We start from the raw sequence: 21665 nt of genomic DNA, 5'->3' as shown, positions 1-21665 counted from the left end.
ACATGCGTGGACCATCTGCTCTTTAACAGGGAGCTGGATCAAAAGTGGATCAGCTGGGACATGAAATGGCACCCACAATAAGTTCTCACATCCAAGTTGGTGGTAGCTTTACCACAGTGTCAGCCCAATCATGGTCTTTAGATTTTTTTTCTTTTTTTATTTGAAAGGCAGTTACACACATAGAGAACTCATCTATCCTCTGGTTCACAATCAATGTCTGCAGTGGCCAGGGCCAGCCTAAAGCCAGGAGACTGTATCTCCATCTGGTCCCCCAGGTGGGTTCAGGAGTTCCCAAGCTTGTAGGCTGTCTTCTACTGGGTTTCTAGGACATTAGCAGGGAGCTGGATTTGAAAGTGGAGCAGCTGGGACATGAAGCAGTGTTCATGTGGAATTCCAGCATAGCAGATGGCATCTTGCTGTGTCACAACCTTGGTTCCAATTATTGTCTTTTTAATAATTAAAATATCCTGTGCTTTAGTCTTTTGCTATTAAACCTTGCTATGCCAAGCTTTCCAGTCAGTATAATACAGGATGTACCAGTCAGTCACAGATGCTGAATTCTTGCCCAACACTTGTGTTTTTGTTGAGTTAAATTATTTAAAAGCAAACCTTAAGTACCAGTTTATTTTTTTGCCTTAAAACTTACAGCAGGGGTCCATTCTCTCTCTCAGTACTAGGAATTTCTTTTGTCATTTTTTTTCTCCAATTACCTATATGTTTTTAAAGATTGTCTACTAACAGCCTGAAGTTGCTAAATAATTAAACATTTTTTTGGTCATTTTTAATTGCACTGCAATTGCTTTTTATGATCTTTGAGCACAACTTGAAAACCATTGTGAGAGAGAGCATATACCTTGTAAGTAGACAAAGCTAAATTAAAATCCCAGCCTTTTCAATTAATAATGGTATAATACTGGGAAAGTTATTTATTGTTATATCCAGTCTTTTCATCTTTAAAACTAAGTCAAATGAGGGTCTGGTGTTTGTGGCTCAGCAAATTATGCTGCCTACCAGCTGCAAAACTCGGCATCCCATGGGAGCACCAGTTTGAAGTCGTGGCTACTCCATTCCAATCTAGCTTTCCCATAACGCATCTGATAAAGCAGTGGAAGAAGGCCCAAGTGCTTGGGTCCTTGTTACCCACATGGGAGATCTGATTGGAGTTCTGGAATCCTGACTTCAGTCTGGCCCAGCTTCATTTGGAGAGTGAACTAGCAGATGGACAGAACCTGTCATTCCATCTCTCCTTTCACTGTATCTCTACCTTTCAGAGACAGATAGAAAAGAAAGAGAAAGGGAGGGAGGAGGGAAGAAAGGAGAAAGAAAGAAAAAGAAATTCTGTTAAAAAAGTAGAGTGATTTCAACTTTGAAGAGTTATTAGGAAGATTAATGAATATGGATGCTCCAGATAGCATCCTGGGTGCATAATATCACATGTTAAATTTTACATCCTCTGAAGCTCAGTTTAATATCTATGTTTATAAGCCAGTTAAAGGCCAAAAAATGTCTTTTAAACCTCTGTAAGTGGTAGTTTATGTTTAGATAGACTCAATAAGTTTTAGCTCTGTGGAGTAATATATGCAGAATGTCTAAAATCAAAGAGACACATATATTAGTCATGATTTCTTCAGCATGCCTTATTTTTTTTACAAGTGAATTGTACATTTTATCCTCAGTTTTCCATGAAAGGACTGATTTCATAAGTTTACCAGCCTTATTACAGTAGTAAGTTATATATTTGCAGGTCTCTGTAATAATTTTGATGAGTACAGTGTTTAAATTGAAAAAAAAAGTCTATTAAGTCTATGGCATAAGAATACAAATATTTGAGGAGTTTAGTTGTTGTTGTTTTTGTTATCTTGGAGTGGAAATAGGAACCTGAGAAACAAGTTGGGTGGAATGCCAAATTGCTTGAAATAAAATTGGTGTACAACTTTATTATTTTATTATTTTGTTTTATTGTATTGTATTGCTGTATTGTTGCCTTGCAGTCTACAAGAATCGGAATGTCAGTTAATGCTATTCGCAAGCAAAGTACAGATGAAGAAGTTACATCTTTAGCAAAGTCTCTCATCAAATCCTGGAAAAAGTTATTAGGTACAGTTTATCCTCCCATACATGTTTTTATCATCTAATTTATTCTCATGTTTGCACTTTTTTCTCTCTAAATTTGGGGCACATTCCTCATAAGCATGATAATGTGGGGTTAGTTTGATCTCAGAAAAGTTTTTCATTTTTTAGGCCTGTCAGATTTAGCTTTCTTGCCTTCTTATACACATACTAGATAAGCTCTTTGGGCACAAGAGTCTATCTCCAAGGGAAAGTTGGAGATAAAAGAAGAACATACATATGTGATACATAGTCACGCACATGTGTGTGTATAATTGACACAGTAATTATCCTTGAGACCAGATTAAGATGATTGTTATGTCCATCAGCTCACACATTTGTTAACTTTTTGTGTTAGAAACATTCACCATCTTCTTTGTTAGCTGTTTTGTTATTAACAATAGTTGTCCCGTGGGCCCGGCGTCATTGGCCTAGATGCTAAAGTCCTTGCCTTGAATGCGCTGGGATCCCATATGGGCCCCAGTTCTAATCCTGGCAGCTCCATTTCTTGTCCATCTCTGCTTGTGGCTGGGGAAGGCAGTCGAAGACGGCCCAAAGCCTTGGGTTCCTGCACCCGTGTGGGAGACCTGGAGGAAGTTCCAGGTTCCAAGCTTCAGATTGGTGCACCTCCAGCCGTTGCGGCTACTGAGGGGAGTGAATCCTCGTATGGGAGATCTTCCTCTCTGTCTCTCCTCTCTGTATATCTGACTTTGTAATAAAAATAAATAAATCTTTAAAAAATAAAACCTAGTTGTCCCGTTGTGTTACAGAACAATTAAAGGTGTTCCTCCTCTCCACCTGCACTTCTGTCTCCTCTTTCCGTCTCTCTGTCTCTCCTTCTCTCGCCTTTTCCAGGTTCTGCTCACCACTGTTGTTTTCCTCTGTGTTTTTGACATTTTGACTTCCACACATTGAGAACATGCAGTATTGTTTTATCTTTCAATGCCTAAGTGTTTTTCCTTAGAGCAAGCATATTTTCTCATGGAACCATAGTATAGAAAATTTAAGGAATTTGTCATTGGTGCAGTACTTTAAGTTGCAGTCCATATTGTAGTTTTGTTAATTGTCTCAATTATGTCAAACCTGGGATCCCATATCTAGTTTTCTCACCTGGAATCATTCATAAGCCTCTTCTCTGAGGCTGCTTTCCTCAGTCCTTCTGGAAGATCCCAAGATAGGGTGACAGGGGTCTGGCAGAAGTCCACCGGAGAAAGGAGACGACCAGGAGTCAACCAGTCGATCCATTTATTGAGTCTAATAGTGAAGCTTATATGCAGGGTGATAAACAGGAAGCCCAGAGCACTAGTAACAGTAACCTGATTGGTCTCCCCATCCCACATAGCCACCACTCAATTTAAAGGTCAGTGTTAGATACAATCCTTCCTGACAAAAGCAGTCTGCAAGCATCCCCTAATTTGATCTCCCATCTCCCTACTGCAAAGGGGACCTGCCAAGCAGGATTTGTACCGTCTAGTTCCAGGCCTCCTATCGGCCATCAGGTCAGAGTGGGGTCTCAGTTTGCCAAGGCCCTTGCCAGTTTCCGCTGGGATGCCGTGTGTTTTGCCCTCATGAGCTCCAGCATAGGCCAGGAAGGCCCCGATCCATGGAGACTAACTACACTTCTCTTGTTCTCCTTTCTCCTTCCCCTCCCCCTCCTCATTCTCCTCCTTTGTCTCTCCCCTTTTAAGGGATTTGTTTACTTTATTTGAAAATATAGATATTACAAAGAGAAGGAGCAACAGGAGAGATAGGTCTCCCATCCACTGGTTTATTCTCTAAATGGCCACAACAGGCAGAGTTGAGCGGATCTCAAGTTAGCAGCCAGGGTATCCCATGTAGGTGCAGGAACCCAAGGACTTGAGCCATCCTTCATTGCTTTCCCAGGCCGTAAGCAGGGAGCTGGATTGGAAGTAGAAAAGCGGGAGCACAAACCAGTACCCATAAGGGATACTGATGCTGCAGGCAAAAAATTAGCCTGCTACTCCAAGACAGTCCCTCTTTTGATTTATGACATTGACATTTTGAACAGTACAGTTACCTTTATCCTATTTCTTTCTTTTTGAAGATGTATGTGTTTATTTGAAAGGCAGAGTTCCAGAGAAAAACAAATCTTCCATTGGCTGGTTCACTCCTCAGATGACCACATCAGCTGGAGCTGGGTCAGTTAAGCCAGGAGCTTCCTCCTGATCTTTCAGTTGGTTGCAGAGACTATCTTTAGCTGCCTTCCCAGGCAAATGAGCAGGGAGCTGAATTGGAAGAGGAGCAGCCAGCACACAAACTGGTGACAGTATCAGGTGCTGGCATCACAGGCATTGGTTTTATCTGCTGCGTCATAGCATGGCATTTTCCCTCTCCTCCACCCTCATTTATTTTAATAACATGTTGTATAGGGTTTATCTGTTATTTTCTCATAGTTATATCAGGTTATATTCCCACAATTTTCCTTCTTAAGTTATCAAATCTAGTCAAACTGTATAGTTTGTTTTCCTTTTTGCTATTCTGTAGGAAAGATACTCTTAAAAAGATATTAATACTGTGTTGAATTTTATGTAACCTTTTCTCTATTAATGTTTATTCATTGGTATAACACCCATTTTATGATATAGAGACCTGTCCTTTTTATGATTTTTAAATATAGATATTTTTAAACTAGTTTCTTTGAGACAAAGGTCGTATCTGCTGTTTCACTTCACATACCTGCAGAGGAATCCAGCTAAGGCCAAAGCCAGAAGCTGGGAACTTAATTCATATCTCCTGCATGGTTATCAGGAACTCTGTCATTAGCCATTACTGCCATATCGGGTCTGTGTTAGGGAGCATGAGTCAGAACCTGTAGCTGGCACCAATTATCAAACCCAGGAACTCTGATGTAAGATGTAGGTCTCTTAACTGCCTTCTTAAATGCTAGATCAAACACCTATCCCCATTGATTGTTTAACACTTCCTTCCCACTTCAGTATTTATAAATCATCTCACTATTAAGAAGGAATCCTTCTACCCTCAGTTGTTTTTCCACTATTAGTGTGGATCTGTGGATTTCTAGTCCGTTTAGTGGATTGCATTTCTTTACTATTCAGATTTACTTTGATAATATATGCTGTTTCAGGTTTGGCTACTGTGCCTCTTCAGCTCGGCTCCTGTGTTCTCTTGAGAAGCCTACCAGTTGTTGTTTTCGTTTTGTTTTCTTTTTTCTAATTTTATTTGTTTTTGTAGAAATTTGAGACACAGAGCACAGGAGATTCTGTATGCTAATTCGCTGTCCAAATGCCATGGTATCTTGGGGCTGGAGGCAGAAGGTGGGAACAAAATCTAGGTTTCCTGTATGGGTGACTGGAACATCACTGTCACCTCAGAAGATCTGTATTGATGGGAAACTGAATTAGGAAATGGGGCCATGAACAGAACCTGGGTACTCCAACATGGGACATGGGCGTCTTAACCAGTAGGATGAATGCTCAGTCCCTTTGCAGTTTTTTGAACTTTCTTACATCTGATACCACAAGTGTTTTGGGCTCATCTCTTTTGTGCCATGGCCCTTCAGTCTGTGTGTAAGAAGGCATTAATCTTACAAAGAAGATAATACAAGAAAAGCAAACGTTTTAAAAGTTTCAAAGGCAGTTATAGAAATAAGAAAATTATTACAAGAGCCTGAAAATTAGGGACTGAACTTTGTAAAGTGTGTAAACTTCAAGTCTAATTTTAAGAAAACTGAAATGGAATATATGATTGTGGTATTGGATTCTGGACTGGGAGAATTTTTCCATAGCCAAAAAAAGTCATCGATAGGACAGTTGGTCTGTAGACTAGTTAAAAATATTACTAGGAATTTAGGAAAATATCCATATATTAGAAAATCTATCCCTGAAGAATAGCTCAGTTGGCTAAGTTCTCCCCTGCAGATGCCAGAATCCTACATGGGCATCAGTTCATGCCCTGGCTGCTCCACTTTCCTTCCAGCTCCCTCCTTGTGGACTGGGAAGGCATAGGAGGATGGCCCAATGTCTTGGGACCTTGCACCTGTGTGGGAGACCCAAAAGAAGCTCCCAGCTCCTGGCTCCAGATTGGCTCAGCTTCATTGTGACCATTTGGAGAGTGAACCAGTGAACCACTGGAGATAGAAGATTTTTCTCTTTGTCTCCCTTTCTCTCTATAAGTCAGCCTTAGTAAAAATAAATACATCTTAAAAAAATCTACAACAATATTGTACCATTGTTGTGCTTACTGGTTATTTTCTGTTTTTATATAATACATATATTTATTCTTAGGAAATACGCAGTGAAGCATTGAGGGGATGAAAGAGTATGATGTTTAAAGTAGAACAGGACCTTTCAAAAAGTATTTCTTTGTGTCTTTTTTTATCTGAAAGACTGAACTTTAGGGAGAGGAACCAGGAAAGAGGTGTCTCGAAACTGCTGCTTCACTCACCAGATAGCTGAAACAACCAGGGCTGGGCCAGGCTAAAAGCCTCGAACCTTGGGTAAATTGCTTCCCACCTGTGTTAGCAAGGGCTGGTTCTGAAGCAGAGCAGCTGAGAACAGTTGGCACTGTGGTTTTGAATGTTGTTCATCACAAACAGCCGTTTAACCTGTTGACCCAACTGAGTGCCAGCTTGTTTACTATTCTAAATTTCTACAAATTTGGAATTGTTTCTGAAGTAATTTTGATCCTGATTTGTCGTGAAAAACCAAAATTGTAGGTTTTAATTTTTAAATGCAATTCTGTTTTTTTTTTTTAAAGATTTTATTTTTATTACAAAGTCAGATATACAGAGAGGAGGAGAGACAGAGAGGAAGATCTTCCATCTGATGATTCACTCCCCAAGTGAGCCGCAACGGGCCGATGCGCGCCGATCCGATCCGATGCCAGGAACCTGGAACCTCTTCCGGGTCTCCCACGCGGGTGCAGGGTCCCAAAGCATTGGGCCGTCCTGGACTGCTTTCCCAGGCCACAAGCAGGGAGCTGGATGGGAAGTGGAGCTGCCGGGATGAGAACCGGCGCCCATATGGGATCCCGGGGCTTTCAAGGCGAGGACTTTAGACACTAGGCCACACTGCTGGGCCCAAATGCAATTCTGTTTTAAAATTGATCACACAGAAGAGTGAGACCCATGCATGTATTTCTGGAAATATGGCTTAACTTCTGTAGAAGGAAAGAGTGGGCATTGTGCTTATGTTCACTAAATCTTAAAGAAGTTTTTAGTGTGTGTACTTATTGTAGGTATCTAATTTGGTTAAGTTATTCTATAAAAACTTTGTTAGGGGCTGGTGCTGTTGTGTAAATAGGCTTAATTTGTGCCTGTGGTTCTGGCATCCCATATGGATGCTGGTTGGATCCCAGCTTCACTTCTTGTCCGGCTCCCTGCTAATGGTCTGGGAAAGCAACAAAGGTTGGCTCAATTCTTGGACTCATTGATCCCTGTGAAAGACCCAGAAGTTCTTTGATTCTGGTTTGAAAATGCATTTAGAAGTTTTCTAGGTGATCCTGATGTACTTTCGAGCAAAATGTCTAGGGGTGAGGTGGTTTCTGAGGTACACTCAAGTGTTTCCTGAACCTAGCCTCTTGGCAATTGTGGTTGACTTAAAATGAATATAAAATAATCTACTAAGTATTACATTAGTTAAGCTGATTTGGCTTTATGAAAATTAAACATGAATATTACTAAAATAATATTGGTATGTATGATTGTTTTACTTTTGAAAATGACAGTGTTGATTTTTTTTTTTTAATTCTTTGCTTTCTTTGTTGTGTATACTTTCCTCCCCATTGCCATATGAGTTTGTAGTTTTCACTGATAAAATGTACTTAGGTGAGGGTGGCTGAACATGGATCATGAAAAATACCCACATCATATTTACCTGTGGAAGCACAATTTTGGTTTTGGGGGAGAGGTAGTAAATAGCCTGTGGATGCCCAGTATATTTTGGTTGTTTGTATTTTTAATAGCGCTAAGCCTTTACAAATATTATAAATTTTTAGATGGACCATCAACAGAGAAAGACTCTGAAGAAAAGAAAAAAGAATCTGCAATTACATCACAGAATAGCCCTGAGGCAAGGGAAGAAAGGTATTTCACGTTGCGAAAATTCTTTTCTATTGAAAGTTGGAAGTGGTGTTGCTATGTCACCTCCTGCATGCTTTATGGTCCTACAGCTACACTCCTGTTTTCTGATCGAAGGAAAGTAGTCATTGTGTATAGACAATCATTTGAAGGTCTTCGTGTTCTCGACAAGATTTCTTGAACATTTCAGAGAAGTAAATACATTGCATAAGTAAATATAAATTATTAGTAATGCAGTACTAATTAAGAATACAAATAGTTATTTACTTTGCTTTTTAGATTGACTTCAGCCCTGGATTTTGTTCTCCTTTTAATGTGTGTGGGGTTTTGTTTGTTTTTTTACAAATTTATTTATCATAGCTAAGAATATGAAGTTCAGAAATGAAAGGTTCAAGTTGTCCCTCAGCTCTTATTCAGTCTCTGCATTTATTCTTTTCTGTACATACCTTATGCTGTGTAGTATACCTTGTATTATCAAAATAGGTGAGATACATAGGTGATGATTATGAGGGGCCTTCAAGAAGTTTATGAAAAATCAAAGTATGGATTTTAACTTTTGTGTGTGTGTAGCAAAGTAAACTCAATTCCCTTTTCTAAAACTTAACATTTTGTCAATACTATTTATTATAATTGATAGACGATGGTAAGGTTAAATCAATTTTTAGTACAGTATGCATTTTCTCTTTATTTTGAGGTAATTTTACACTTTGATAAAATTGCAGTAATGCCACAAAACAATATTATGTTCTTTATGCTGTTAAGTATATCAGTGTATTCTCTAAGAACTACATTAATCTGGAGTAGTTCTTCACTCTGCTGTCTTTCAGGACCTTGATACGTTTGCAAAGTACGAACTGTTATGCAGGGTGTTTTAATGTATTTCAGTTGTGTTGCATTTAGAGTTACTGATTTAATGCCTGAAGCATATAAAAATACAAGCATTTTTATAGCTTTATGTATTTAAGTTAGACATAGCACCTGTCCTCAACAGCGTAAAATTATTATGTATGAAAACTGGTAAGTTAAGTGATTGATTGCTACCCATGCACGCACAAATATACACTTAAAGAAGTGAAGAAGACTGCAGAATCAAGTCTGGAGTTTACTTTAAAGGAAAGTATGAGTTTCAGTCAAAGTGGCTGAAGCTGAGCAAGGTTTTGCATTTTGAGTACAGAAATTTTGAAAAGGTTATGTGCTTGACAGAAGGTACCAGAATCCAAGAGCAGGGCCAGCATTAGTGAAACTAGTGGGGAAAAGGCTCCATCAGATCTGCCCATGAAATTTCTTAGTTGTGCTGAACATTTAGCTGCAGGCATAGAGAAGCAAAAATACTTTAAATATTTAATAGGTGGTTTTAAAAAATATGTTAACATTGATTTGTTCAGTTATTTATCATTGACAGGTGCTTTGTAACATTCTGAAAATACAAATAGGAGTGAACCCTGGTACATGCTCTGAAGAAACTCAGTGTGGTTAGGAGAACATATGAGAAGTCATGTGCAAACTTACATCCTTTGGGTCTGTTTCTCTGATAGGGTCTCAGAGAAGGCTGCAGGGGAACTGACTAAACCTAGAGGACTCAGGTGGCCATCTTACCCCCAGTGACCCTGTTACTGAAGATTAGCACTGATTGTGTTTTAAATAGATGGCAGCATTATAACAAGTTAGACCTATGGAGAGAGGATAATTTAAAGTTTTTGAGATTGTTTGTGGCAGAAATATAAGATAATTATATTTTAGGAAAAATTTACTAAAAACCCAAAGTAAAAAGTTAATTATAAGCAGTCAAAATGATTAGGTCAACTGGAGATTATTGAACTGTCCTAACATCCAGGATTAGTTGATATTATTGGGGAGAAATTTAAATTTTTAAGCTTGTTTATTTTACATCCCCCTGGCACATGCCTTTTATCCTGAGGAGATTCTCATTGGGAACTCCTGGTTTAGTGGCAACAGCACTTTCTGAAACAGTTTTCCCTTCCTTCTTGTTTTCACTTGAGAGCTTTCATGTTCTTTAGTCTTGCCTATTCAGCTCTGTCCTCAAACCAAGATTTGTACTTTGCATTTGCTGAGTTATATTTGTATCTTTTTTCATTAAAAAATTGCTTAGCTTTTAGAAGGTTAATCAAGGTGAAATAGTTGATTAAAAAACATTAGACTACTAAATTTGAAAGTTTGTAAGTTTGATTTGTGAACAAAATTTTTTCTTATGTTAAGTCACTGAAGTACTGTACCATTTACTTTGCCCCCCCCCCAGAATTTGTATTTAGAGAATGATAGTAATGTTACTTTAAAAGCATTTTTTTTTTCTCTTTGGTTTGTATGTGGCTGTGTTGTGTATTTTAGTAGTTCCAGTGGCAATATGAGCAGCAGAAAGGATGAGACAAATGCTCGAGATACTTACGTTTCATCTTTTCCTCGGGCACCAAGCACCTCGGACTCTGTGCGGTTAAAGTGTAGGGAGATGCTGGCTGCGGCTCTCCGAACAGGAGGTAAGTTTAGTGTACATCAGAACTGCTGTGCCCACCTCATGTTGCCCATCCCAGTGAGAGATGCCCACATCTGCTTTACCCAGGGAGAAGTTGTTGCTAATAGGAGTTCCTGAAGTGGGCAGAAGGCTCGCTGGGGTAGTTGCTCATTTCCAAGTGATTTTCAGAAATAGATTGTTTCTTCAGTGTGGACAACTTCCTAAATTCCTAGTAATTTAAATTTTTCCACATGTGTTTGATTTCCTTGCATTTATGTGCAAATGAATTACCATGTCCTCAGGTTGCAAGTTAATACTGAGTTGTCACATATATATGAATTGTGTGTGTGTGTGTGTGTGTGTGTGTGTGTGTAAATTTTGATTTCTATATCAGATACTTATTTTCATGGTTCCCAATTTTAGCAAGTAAAATTTTGGCTTTAGTGTTTCATATGCAAAAATGTTTATCAGCTTCAACAAGCCTATCCTTTTTCTTTTCTGTTGTTCTGAACCATAGCTCATTTAACCTGTGTTTCTTCTTCCTCTGCTCTTTCTGCTTTGATTCCTTCAGTGTCTGTTTTTTCTTGTTTTCTTACTCGTTCCTATTTCCTTCTATCCTTTTGAATATTCATATAGGAGTCTTCTGAGTATGTCCATGTATGTGATTGGCAGATGATGAATGGTTTCTTTGCATTGAAGCCTGAGTCTCAGGAGACAAGACAGTTCTTTCTATAACTTTGTCTACTCTATGCTGGAGCAACCAGAATTTATGGAGTTGTGGTGAAATGAGGAACTGCATGCTAGAGCAATTACTTCCCTACTCCTAAGGGATAAGGAATCATCAATTCAGGAGCACTGTGGATATTAGTTGAATCCCAGGGAGGAGTCTAGTGGGTAGTAAGTGACAGATTTGAATGAAACTGACTAAGTATTCTTTTTATAAGGCAAATGGGGTTGAAGGTATGCAGTTTAATTAACCTTGTTTGGGATTTTTTTAAAGTTTTACAGTTGAAAAAATTGCTTAAGTTTTGCAATTAAATTGTTTTTAATCTGTTTTTAGATGACTATGTTGCCATTGGAGCTGATGAGGAAGAATTGGGTTCTCAAATTGAAGAAGATATCCTTTCTACATGTATTCATAGTTTTCTTAAGTAATCTGGTAGGCTAATTGTAGTTTTTCTTGTGGAATAGAATTCAAAGTTCTACTCTTAAGTTTCTGTGTTGATTGCATTGTTTTGATTGGAAAGGAGAGGGGATTTAGATTATTTTAATCCTTTTGATTTTCCTGTCATTGAAAAGCACACAGCATTGGTTGTATTTTTTTCTGCATTTCAAATTGAGAATGTAACTTCTGATTTTAAAATTATCCGGAAGGACATGAAAAGCAAACTCACAGTATGATGATTTCTCATATGGTTCAGCAGAGCATATGCAGTTGACAGGGCTCATATCCCAAAGAGCAGTGTGTTCACACTGCAAGAGAAAGTCTTTCATGGGTGAAGGGGCAAAAGGAAAGAAGCATCAGGCGACAGTGATTGGAACGGTCCTTGGTGAGGAGACAGCTGTGTTAGGAAGGGATCTTCTCTGGAACTCAGCTTCTGCTGTGGCCTGTGCCCTGTGGAGAAGAACCCGTTACATGAGCTTGCTGCTGAGCTTGGCGAAGAGGTGAACCTTCCGTGCCACAGTGGGTAGTCTTCTCACAAGGTTCCCAAGGAATTCTGTGACCTTGGTAGAATTCACATTTGAGCTAGTTAAAACTTGTGGAAGGCCAAGTTCCTATATTTTTTGAAACCCTGTTAGTTTGCATGTTTCTGGCATTAAACATTAGAAAAAAAATTATACTTCTTCATGGTATAAATGTACTATTACTGTCAGTTACAGATCAAGGATCAGATAAAGTGGCTTATTTTTCATCTGAGTTGGAAATCATTTTTTTGGATTGCATGCAAATTTCAGGAATTTTATTTTTTGTCAGAATAGAGAAATATGATCTTGTCTTTATAATTTAACTTATGTTTCCCTTAATGGCCTTGTACCTATATATCAAGAAATAAGGAATACAGACATGAAATACAAAAATAGAGTACGAAGTAGGATATCAAATCTTAAAGATGCGAAAAACCCAAATTTAAGGAAAAACGTGTTGTGTGGGAATATTCCTCCTGACTTATTTGCTAGAATGACAGCAGAGGTGAGTATGCTGTATAGAAACTGTTCATGTTTGTGAGCTCCTGATGTCAGTGTCAAGCCTATTGAAGTACTATGTAAACACTACAAATATAATGACTTGCTATTTGCTGTGCTAGACAAGTACTTAATGTGATTGAATCTGTTGATATCAGTACTTGTTCCTAGTAGAGCTGTTATTATGCTCTTGGGTGACTGTTGATTTTTGTCTGAAAATAAGTGTTTTAATTTTGATGAATTCGTATAGAATGACAAGGGGTGAATATCTTTATTATAGACTCTATAACTTCTAAACTGTTTCCATAGGTAAACATTATAAATTGGTCACATTTTACTGTTCTTTAAGTTTATATAGAGAATGATAGAAAAAATGAAATTCATAGCTTGTTATTTGTGGACATAGCTGTTTATGGCCAATGGCTGTAGAGCATCTACAATCTTACTATTTTGTTAAGCATCCAAGACCGTGAATTTATCTTTCTGTCCAGGTAACAAAAATTGGTATGTCTATAAAATTCATTTTTTTTAAAGATTTATTTATTTTTATTACAAAGTCGGATATACAGAGAGGAGGAGAGACAGGAAGATCTTCCATCCGATGATTCACTCCCCAAGTGAGCCGCAACGGCTAGTGCTGTGCCGATCCAAAGCTGGGAACCAGGAACCTCTTCCGGGTCTCCCACGCGGGTGCAGGGTCCCAATGCATTGGGCCATCCTCAACTGCTTTCCCAGGCCACAAGCAGGGAGCTGGATGGGAAGTGGAGCTGCCGGGATTAGAACCGGCGCCCATATGGGATCCCGGGGCTTTCAAGGCGAGGACTTTAGCTGCTAGGCCACGCCGCCGGGCCCTATAAAATTCATTTTTAAAAGGCTAATTAAAGTAATTAAAAACCTTCACAAAGTAAGGAACATAGTATCATAAGACCATATATATGTATCATCAACCTTTGAAAATTCTTGACAATTTGTTACCCTTTCACTTGTCACTTTTTTCTTTGACCTTCTTTTATCCTGATTTTTTTTTAATTACTTAATTTTGACAGTCTACTAAATTGATTAGGGCGCAGAGGGTCAATCAAGGGCTACAGGAAAGTGGGTAAGACTAATTGTTTCCACATTTTAAAATTCTGTAGCTGACGTAAAGGGGGAGATAAAGGAAGAAGTCCCACTAGCCTCCCACTCTATCCTGATTTTTTCTTCATAAAAACTTACACATATGTTGCTTTCTTACTTCTGTTGCGTCACATTAGGAATCACATGTCTCATTACTGTATCTTAAAGCATGCAGAGATTTGCAAGTAGACCAGTGTTGTAGCGGAGTTCACCAGTCAACCAAAACTCTGATTCTTGACTACATTGAGTATTTTAGTAGGAGGTACAAAACAGAATTTCAAGGATTGTGTTCCTCTTTTCACATTTATAAGCTTGAGATCTTTGATAAGAAAGTACTTGCCCTTTTATAAGGCTGAGCTGTTGACTGAGAGGGAAAAGGCAGGATAGATGTGGAATTTTTCTCTTTAAAAGGTGTTGTCTTTGATTTTGCATATGTGTGTTTTCTGTAAATGTCATGGGCTTTTGGCTTTTTATGTGTCTTCTAGGGACTGTTTCTTTTTAGTAATTTATTTTGGTGATTGAAAAATTGTCCTGTTTTTGGTCAATAGAAACTCTGCTGGCCATTCAACTCATTTGCAAAAAGCCTGTTAGCCCTGTGCTTTCTGGTGCAACACAGTGATTTGGTATCTCCTGTGCAGGCCATGCCTTGAAACTGGAATCAGACATACTTCTTCAGAGGTGCCAGACTCTGTTGGGCACAGTGGTAGTACAAAAGACGATGCAGATTTATAACCCTTGAACAGCACTTAGATCTAGTTTGCACATGTGAACTTTTAAGTACTTGAAAAAGTTTTAAAAGGAAGCAAATTCTCATGTCCTATGAGGGGGAGATGTTGACTTTATGAAAAACTTTAAATGTAACTTTGGATCTGTCATTGTGAAGTTAGTTGTGCACAGAAGCAGTCAGGATGTGGATGTGTGTGTGTGTAACTGCATGGTCCTGCCACCCCCCTAACAGGAAATGGCTAGTGATGAGCTCAAGGAAATGCGGAAAAATCTGACCAAAGAAGCTATTAGAGAGCATCAGATGGCCAAGACAGGCGGGACCCAGACTGACCTATTTACCTGTGGCAAATGCAAAAAGAAGAACTGCACCTACACTCAGGTTTGAGATTTTTAAATGGATTGTTTTGTCATGGTAAGAATGCTTGCAATTCTTGTTTCAAAGCAAAGAAACTTAACTTGTACTTGGGTAAGAATGCTTTTTAATACTGATTTCAACTAGTTAAAATGTGTAGTTTTATACTTTCATGGAAAAAGTTGCTTTGAAGTGTATGTCAATGAAATAGGATTTACAAAATAGAGAATGTAATAAAACAGTCATTTTTTTTCTGAGAGGTCATAAATATTGCATTACTGGTTGCTATGTAAACAGATCATAACACTTTTTTAAGAAATGTATTTACTTATTTTAATTGGAAAGTCATACACACAGAATGGAGGAAAGACAGAGAGGAAGATCTTCCATTCAGTGATTCATTCCCCAAGTGACCGCAATGGCTGGAGCTGAACCAATCCGAAGCCAGGAGCCCAGAGATTCTTCTGGGTCTCCCACACAGGTGCAGGGTCCCAAGGCTTTGGGCTGTCCTCAACTGCTTTCCCAGGCCTAAGTAAGGAGCTGGATGGGAAGCAGAGCTGCCAGGACTAGAACTGGTGGCCAAATGGAATCCCAGTGCATTCAAGGCAAGAACTTCAGCTACTAGGCTACTGTTCCAGGCCCCACAACACTTTTTTCAAAAAATACTTATGTATTTTTTGCTTGAAAGGCATATTTTTAGAGAGAGAAGAAGAGATAGAGAAATCTTGAATTACTGGTTCATTCCCTAAATGGCTGCTGTGGCCGGAACTGAGCTGATCTAAACCTGGGAGCCAGGAGCTTCTTTCTGGCCTTCCACATGAGTGTGAGGGCCCAAGGCCTTGGGGCCGTGCTCCACTGCTTTTCCAAGCCAAGCCAAAACAGAGAGCGGAATGGGAAGTGGAGCAGCTGGGATGTGATTTATTCCCATATGGGATGCAGCACTTGACAGGTGGAGAATTAGCCTTGCACTGGCTCCAACCCTATCATTTTAGAGGACTAGATTATTGAAGGAGAATTTTTACTTTGTCTCATGTGAAGTATGTGTGCTTTATGCTTAAATGGCCCCCAGATAATTTTTTCTTTTTTATTACCTAGTGATTATGAGTATGTGTTTGATACAAGAAATCCTTTTTTTTTTTTTTTTTTTTTTAAGGTTTATTTTTGTTTGTTTGAAAGGCCAAATTACAGAAAGGGAGGGCAACATTGAGGCTAATGGCTGGAGCTAGGGCAGTCAGAAACCAGGAGCCAGGAGCTGCTTCTGGGTCTCCCACATGGAGACATGCTTCATTGCTTTCCCAGGCACGTTAGCAGAGAATTGGATTGGAGTGGAACAGCTAGAACTCAAACGGGCACCCGTATGGGATGTCAGTTTTGCAGGCAGTGATTTGAGTTCTGGTTGCTCAATTTTAGTTTCATCTCCTTGCCAATGCACCTTGGAAGCAGCAGGTGGTGACCCAAGTATTCAGTTCCGGACACCCATGCAGGAACCCTACGTGAAGTTCCTGGCTCCTGGCCCGTGGCTCCTGGTTTCCTCCTGGCCCATTCCCATTTATTACATCCTGTTGGGTAGTGAACTAGTAGGTGGAAGATTCTCTCTGTTTCTCTCACCACCTCCCTTGCATTCCCCTTCTCTCTCTGTCTATCTCTCTTTCTCCTTCTGTATTACTCTGCCTTTCAAATAAATAAGTAAATCTCTGGAAGTATGTAATACAAACTTGATTTTTAAAAATTAAGTTTCCCCCTCAAGAACTCTCTAAATTGTTTAGGTGTGAATTTTCACTATTGGAAATAAAATTCTTTAAAACATTTTGTTTGTTTGCTTATTTTGTTTGAAAGGCAGTGGGAAAAAGCTCTCCTGTGCACTGTTTCCCTTCCCAAGTGGCTGCAACAGCCAGGGCAGGGCTAGGCCAAAGCCAGGAGCTAAAAACTCAATCCAAGTGTCCCACATGATTAGTGGGATCAAACCACATGAGCTATCATCTCCCAGCTGCAGGAGAGAGGGAGGACAGATAGAGATTCGCCCATCCACTATTTCATGCTGAATGACCACCACAACCAGGGCTGGGCCAGGCTGGAGCCAGGTTCCTCTGGGTCTCCCATGTGGCTACAGGGGCCCAAGCATCCGTGTCATCTTCCACTGCTGTCACAGGCCACCAGCAGGAATTAGATTGGAACTAGAGCCTTGGGACATATTGGCTATGCCATAATCCAACCTTGTATATCACAATCCAACCCTCTATACCACCACAGTGTAGATATCTTAACAATATTCCACCAAATAGATGTCCTGGTATTTCCCTCTTAAATATTTCAAGTTGTTTCCAGTATTTGTACTATTGTTACAAATTATGTTCTTGCAACATTTTTGCCTACAGATACTTTGTGTTTTTAATTACTGGCTTGGATTAGATCTGATAGGAAGTTCCTAGGTTATAGAGGATGAGTAATATTCTTACTTTCTTGCTGCCTAAGTTTAAAAAAAAATGTTGGGACAGTTACGCTTGTCAGCTTGAAGTATTCTTAGTTCTGCATTTTTGTTAATAAGATGATATTGGTACATGTTTACATTTGTATGTTCCAGGCTTCTCACTCTGGACTGCTCTTTCATATTTACTAGCCATTTATAAAAAATATAATGTGTAACTTTAGATGGTTTTCCCACATATCTGAGATAAATTAAACATGACAGATAAATAAGGGAAGGATTTGTAAAAGTGAATTTTGGAAATATTACTGTGCAGCTTTGATGTTACTTACCTTATTTGAATTTGTTTCTGGCTCTCCTACATTGTGTTATGGTACAGTGTGTTACTGTATATTTTGATATAGAATGTTCTTATTTAGGTTGTATTTTTTATGATGTTAAATATAGTAATCTGATATGTATTAATTTTGCTGTAGGTGCAAACCCGTAGTGCTGATGAACCGATGACCACATTTGTGGTCTGCAATGAGTGTGGAAATCGATGGAAGGTATAGCATCCTCTTGGATTCACATTATACACATTTAATGTTTATTTTAGCTTGTAATTTATTTCCCGGACCTGAACCAAGTCTTCACGCTGTGTATATTCTTGAGTATAGCCTCCACACAGGCAAATTTATATTACTTAACTTTTGAGTGCTTTTGTCAGCTATAGAAACAATTTAAAATTGACAGAATTACATGTCGGCCTGCAGAACACTCTACTATTAATATAGATGGCAATGTTAGAGATGTGGAGCTGGGGCGCTTTGGGGACATGGGCTATTTTGAACAACTTTCCAACTTACTATCAGTGAACTTAATTTTTACATGTATTATCTATATTTCAGTTAATATAAAGATAATACGTTTAAAATACCTGATAATTGTCAATGTTCCAAAAGCTGCTATTTTTATTAGTTTTTGTGAATCTTGTACAGGTTCTTTTTTCCCTAGCTAGACCTAAAATACACATTTCAGTTTAAAACTCATTTGAGCTATTCTTGAAGTTTAAAGCATTTTATGGAAATCAGAGGTAAATTGAGAGTCTGATATCTTTCATGAATATAATTTGGGAATTTGGCGCTAGACACTCAGCACTCTTTAAGGTTATGTGGGCCAAGTACCCATTAATTTACAAAGGTTTCATTTCATGTGGTTATCAGGACTCTTCATGGTTGGAGGCAGTGTGTTCTGTTCTTCTGATGTGGTGGAAATTTTTTACACTGGTCTGAGAGAAGGACAGTAAACTTTTCTCTTCTCCAAACTGGGTTTTTCCAGATAGCTCTCAGACTGTTTTGTGCAGTGGATTCTCATCGTTAATATTGTGGTTTTGTATAATGCATTTTGTTTTGAGTATAGGCAGTTTGCTGCAGATCTCATATAGAAATGTGGAAAGCTTATGCCCAATGCAATCAATGTATTCTAGAAGCTCAAATTTAGAGTTGTTGATTTTTTTTAACCTGAAAACTTTGAGGCATATTTAATTAAAGAAATGCTGAAAATATTTTATACTAGTTTTTAGATTATATATTCTTACGACCCTAGTTAGGAAAGTTGAGTGCTTAACATAGGTTGACGATGTTGTATGAAAAATAATGCCTTTTTTTAAGTGTTTTACAAGTCTCATTAAATATTTCTTCTTTTTTGGCAGTTCTGCTGAGTTGGAAGAATTTGCAAAATATTTGGACCATTAAGAAAATGAATTTTGTAATTAGCTTTAAAACTAGGCCAAGCAGCTGGTTTTCCTGCAAAACAAATTTTTTAAGTAACCTAAATCCCTTGGGTCAATCTTTGTTTTCAAGTTAACATCCCCTTCCTTAACACCTTTTGTAGTCAGATCAATAGTGACACCATATAATTGTATGCATCTGTTTTAAAGCTTGTTTTTCATTTTTGTATGTAAGTCGGATTAAAATTTCACCAACTGAACTTTTGGCAATTTAAGGTTTTTTTTCTCCTTCAGAAAAAAGCTCCTTAACTTTTAGTCTGAAGTATACACAGTAGAAATTTACTGTCACTCTGTTAACCCATAAGAGAAAATCACATTGTTTTTTATATTGACATTTACTTACCAAATATTAAAGGAAGATAAAAGGTATTATAAGTTTAAGTTTCCCAGCTATGCTGTGTATTCAGATAATACTTGAGCAGCTTATCTAAATTGTACATAATATTTGAAGTAGCATATAAATTTGATTTTAATTGTATTTACAGCCTGGTTAATTAGATATTACTTTACATCTGTAACTAACCATGATCATCATTTCTTGTAATTTCCTGTACATGTGTATTGTTCTTAATGGATTTTACTTTTGGAAATATTAACTTCTGCAAGCATTTTGTTGTTTATTTACCTGTTTGTAGTGTGTTTTAGTTTTGCAGAAAACCACTGTTGCAGTTTAGTAGGATTTTCATAAATGTCCTCCCAGGCAAAGAGTAAAAAGCTTCTGCTGATTTCCCTCTCCCCCGTTAGGAAGATACACTGAGAAGAAAATGTTAGTATCTTAGTTTAGAGTAGTTACTAATAACAGCTCATGACTTGGATTTTCTCTTGGAAATTTATACTGACCAAGGATTAAACATAAAGATTGTTTAAATCATTGAAGCTGTTGTCTTTCGATATAGATATTGCTAGAAAATATTTTTGTCCTGAGTTTTATTTGATGTCTTTTGTTACATGATGATGAATAAGATTGTTGAGCCAACTAAAAGTATGGACTATCGCAAGTAGTTTATGATGCACATCTTAAAGGTGTTACTTTTTGTTTAGGTGTGTACTATTTGTTCGGGTTGAAATAAGAAAAAGGTGTACACCTAGTTGTTCTAGCACATCTGAAGGCCACTATGGCAAAGTCTGTGTTTGTGCTGGAACTGCATTCTCTCCAGATGGCTGAAGGAAAACTTCGCTAGGTGCTTGCACTCTGCCCTCCTTTCCCCATTTCTTCTTCTAAGTCATTTTGATGTTACAGAAAAGATTGAAAGGGCCCACCAGTATGCCTCTGCTTTGTCAATTCATAGATGAATCGTTTGTTTTATCATTTTAAGAACAAGTTTTTGACAGAGTGAATTTAAGAATAATATTAGTCCCACTTTTAAATTAAGTGATCCATTTAAAATTTGTAATTCAATAAAGATTTTATTGCTATTAAATGTGTATTTGTTATTTTATTTAGACATGGAAACTTATTTTCTTTTTAAAAACTTAACCCTTTTTTAAATGTAATTTGTTTTTTTATCTTATTTTTATTGCAAAGTCAGATATACAGAGGAGAGACAGAGAGGAAGATCTTCCATTCAATGATTCACTCCCCAAGTGACCACAGTGGCCGGTGCTGAGCAGATCCGGAGCCAGGAACTTCCTCCAGGTCTCCCACGCGGGTGCAGGGGCTCAAGGATTTGGGCTGTCCTCGACTGATTTCCCAGGCCACAAGCAGGGAGCTGGATGGGAAGTGGAACTGCCAGGACTAGAACCGGCGCCCATATGGGATCCTGGTGCATTCAAGGCAAGGACTTTAGCTGCTATGCCACGCCACTGGGCCCCAAAAATTAACCTTTCTTGAAGCTGCTATGTGGCAAGAGGGTTAAGCCTCTGCTTGCAACAATGACAACTCATATGGAAGTGCTAGTTTTAGTCACTGGTGCTCTATTTCAGATCCAATCCCTGCTTGGGCCCCTGCCACCCGTGCAGGAGGCGTGGATGGAGTTGCTGGCCTAGACCTGACTCTTAGCCATGGGCAGTGACCCGAAGATGATCCCCCTTCCCCTCTCATTCTCTCCCTCTCTTTTTATCTCCTCTTCCCTCCCTCCTTCCTTTTCTCCCTCTGCTTCTCAAATGAATAATGTCCTTAAAAAGAAAGTTCCTCTCCTCAACTGCTAAGTATGTTTAAAGTAAGATTGTGGAACTGCACAGTGATGTAGCACACTAATCCTCCACCTGCTAGCACCAATTTTGTGTTCTGGCTGTTTCACTTCCAGTTCAGCTCTTTGCTCAGGCCCTGGGAAAATGGCAGAGGATGCCCTGGTCCTTGCCTCATGTACCACTTGGGAAACTGGGAAGAAGGTCCAGGCTTCCAGCTTCAGTTCAGCTCAGCTTCAGCAGTGTGGCCATTTGGGAATTAAACCAGCAGATGGAAGACCTCTGCCTTTCAAATCAAAATAAATATTTTTTAAGTATGTTTGCTTTAAA

General features: G+C 38.6%; 1 protein-coding gene across 1 annotated transcript in view; it reads left to right on the top strand.

Moving 5' to 3' along the window:
• TCEA1 (transcription elongation factor A1) overlaps positions 1–20630 on the top strand; it is a 33882-nt gene extending 13252 nt beyond the window's left edge. The window contains exons 3-10 of the mRNA XM_004580595.3: positions 1992–2097; positions 8086–8173; positions 10514–10659; positions 11695–11751; positions 12671–12825; positions 14893–15039; positions 17914–17985; positions 19131–20630. Of these exons, the coding sequence (XP_004580652.1) occupies positions 1992–2097; positions 8086–8173; positions 10514–10659; positions 11695–11751; positions 12671–12825; positions 14893–15039; positions 17914–17985; positions 19131–19139 (780 nt within the window). The 3' untranslated portion in view covers positions 19140–20630. The remainder of the gene's footprint in view (positions 1–1991; positions 2098–8085; positions 8174–10513; positions 10660–11694; positions 11752–12670; positions 12826–14892; positions 15040–17913; positions 17986–19130) is intronic.
• The last annotated feature ends 1035 nt before the right edge of the window (positions 20631–21665 follow it).

This window comes from Ochotona princeps, chromosome 9, assembly GCF_030435755.1.
Source record: "Ochotona princeps isolate mOchPri1 chromosome 9, mOchPri1.hap1, whole genome shotgun sequence".
NCBI classification, from domain to species: domain Eukaryota; kingdom Metazoa; phylum Chordata; class Mammalia; order Lagomorpha; family Ochotonidae; genus Ochotona; species Ochotona princeps.
Note: the sequence above shows the minus strand (reverse complement) of the source record. Positions and strands in the feature narration are given on the sequence as shown.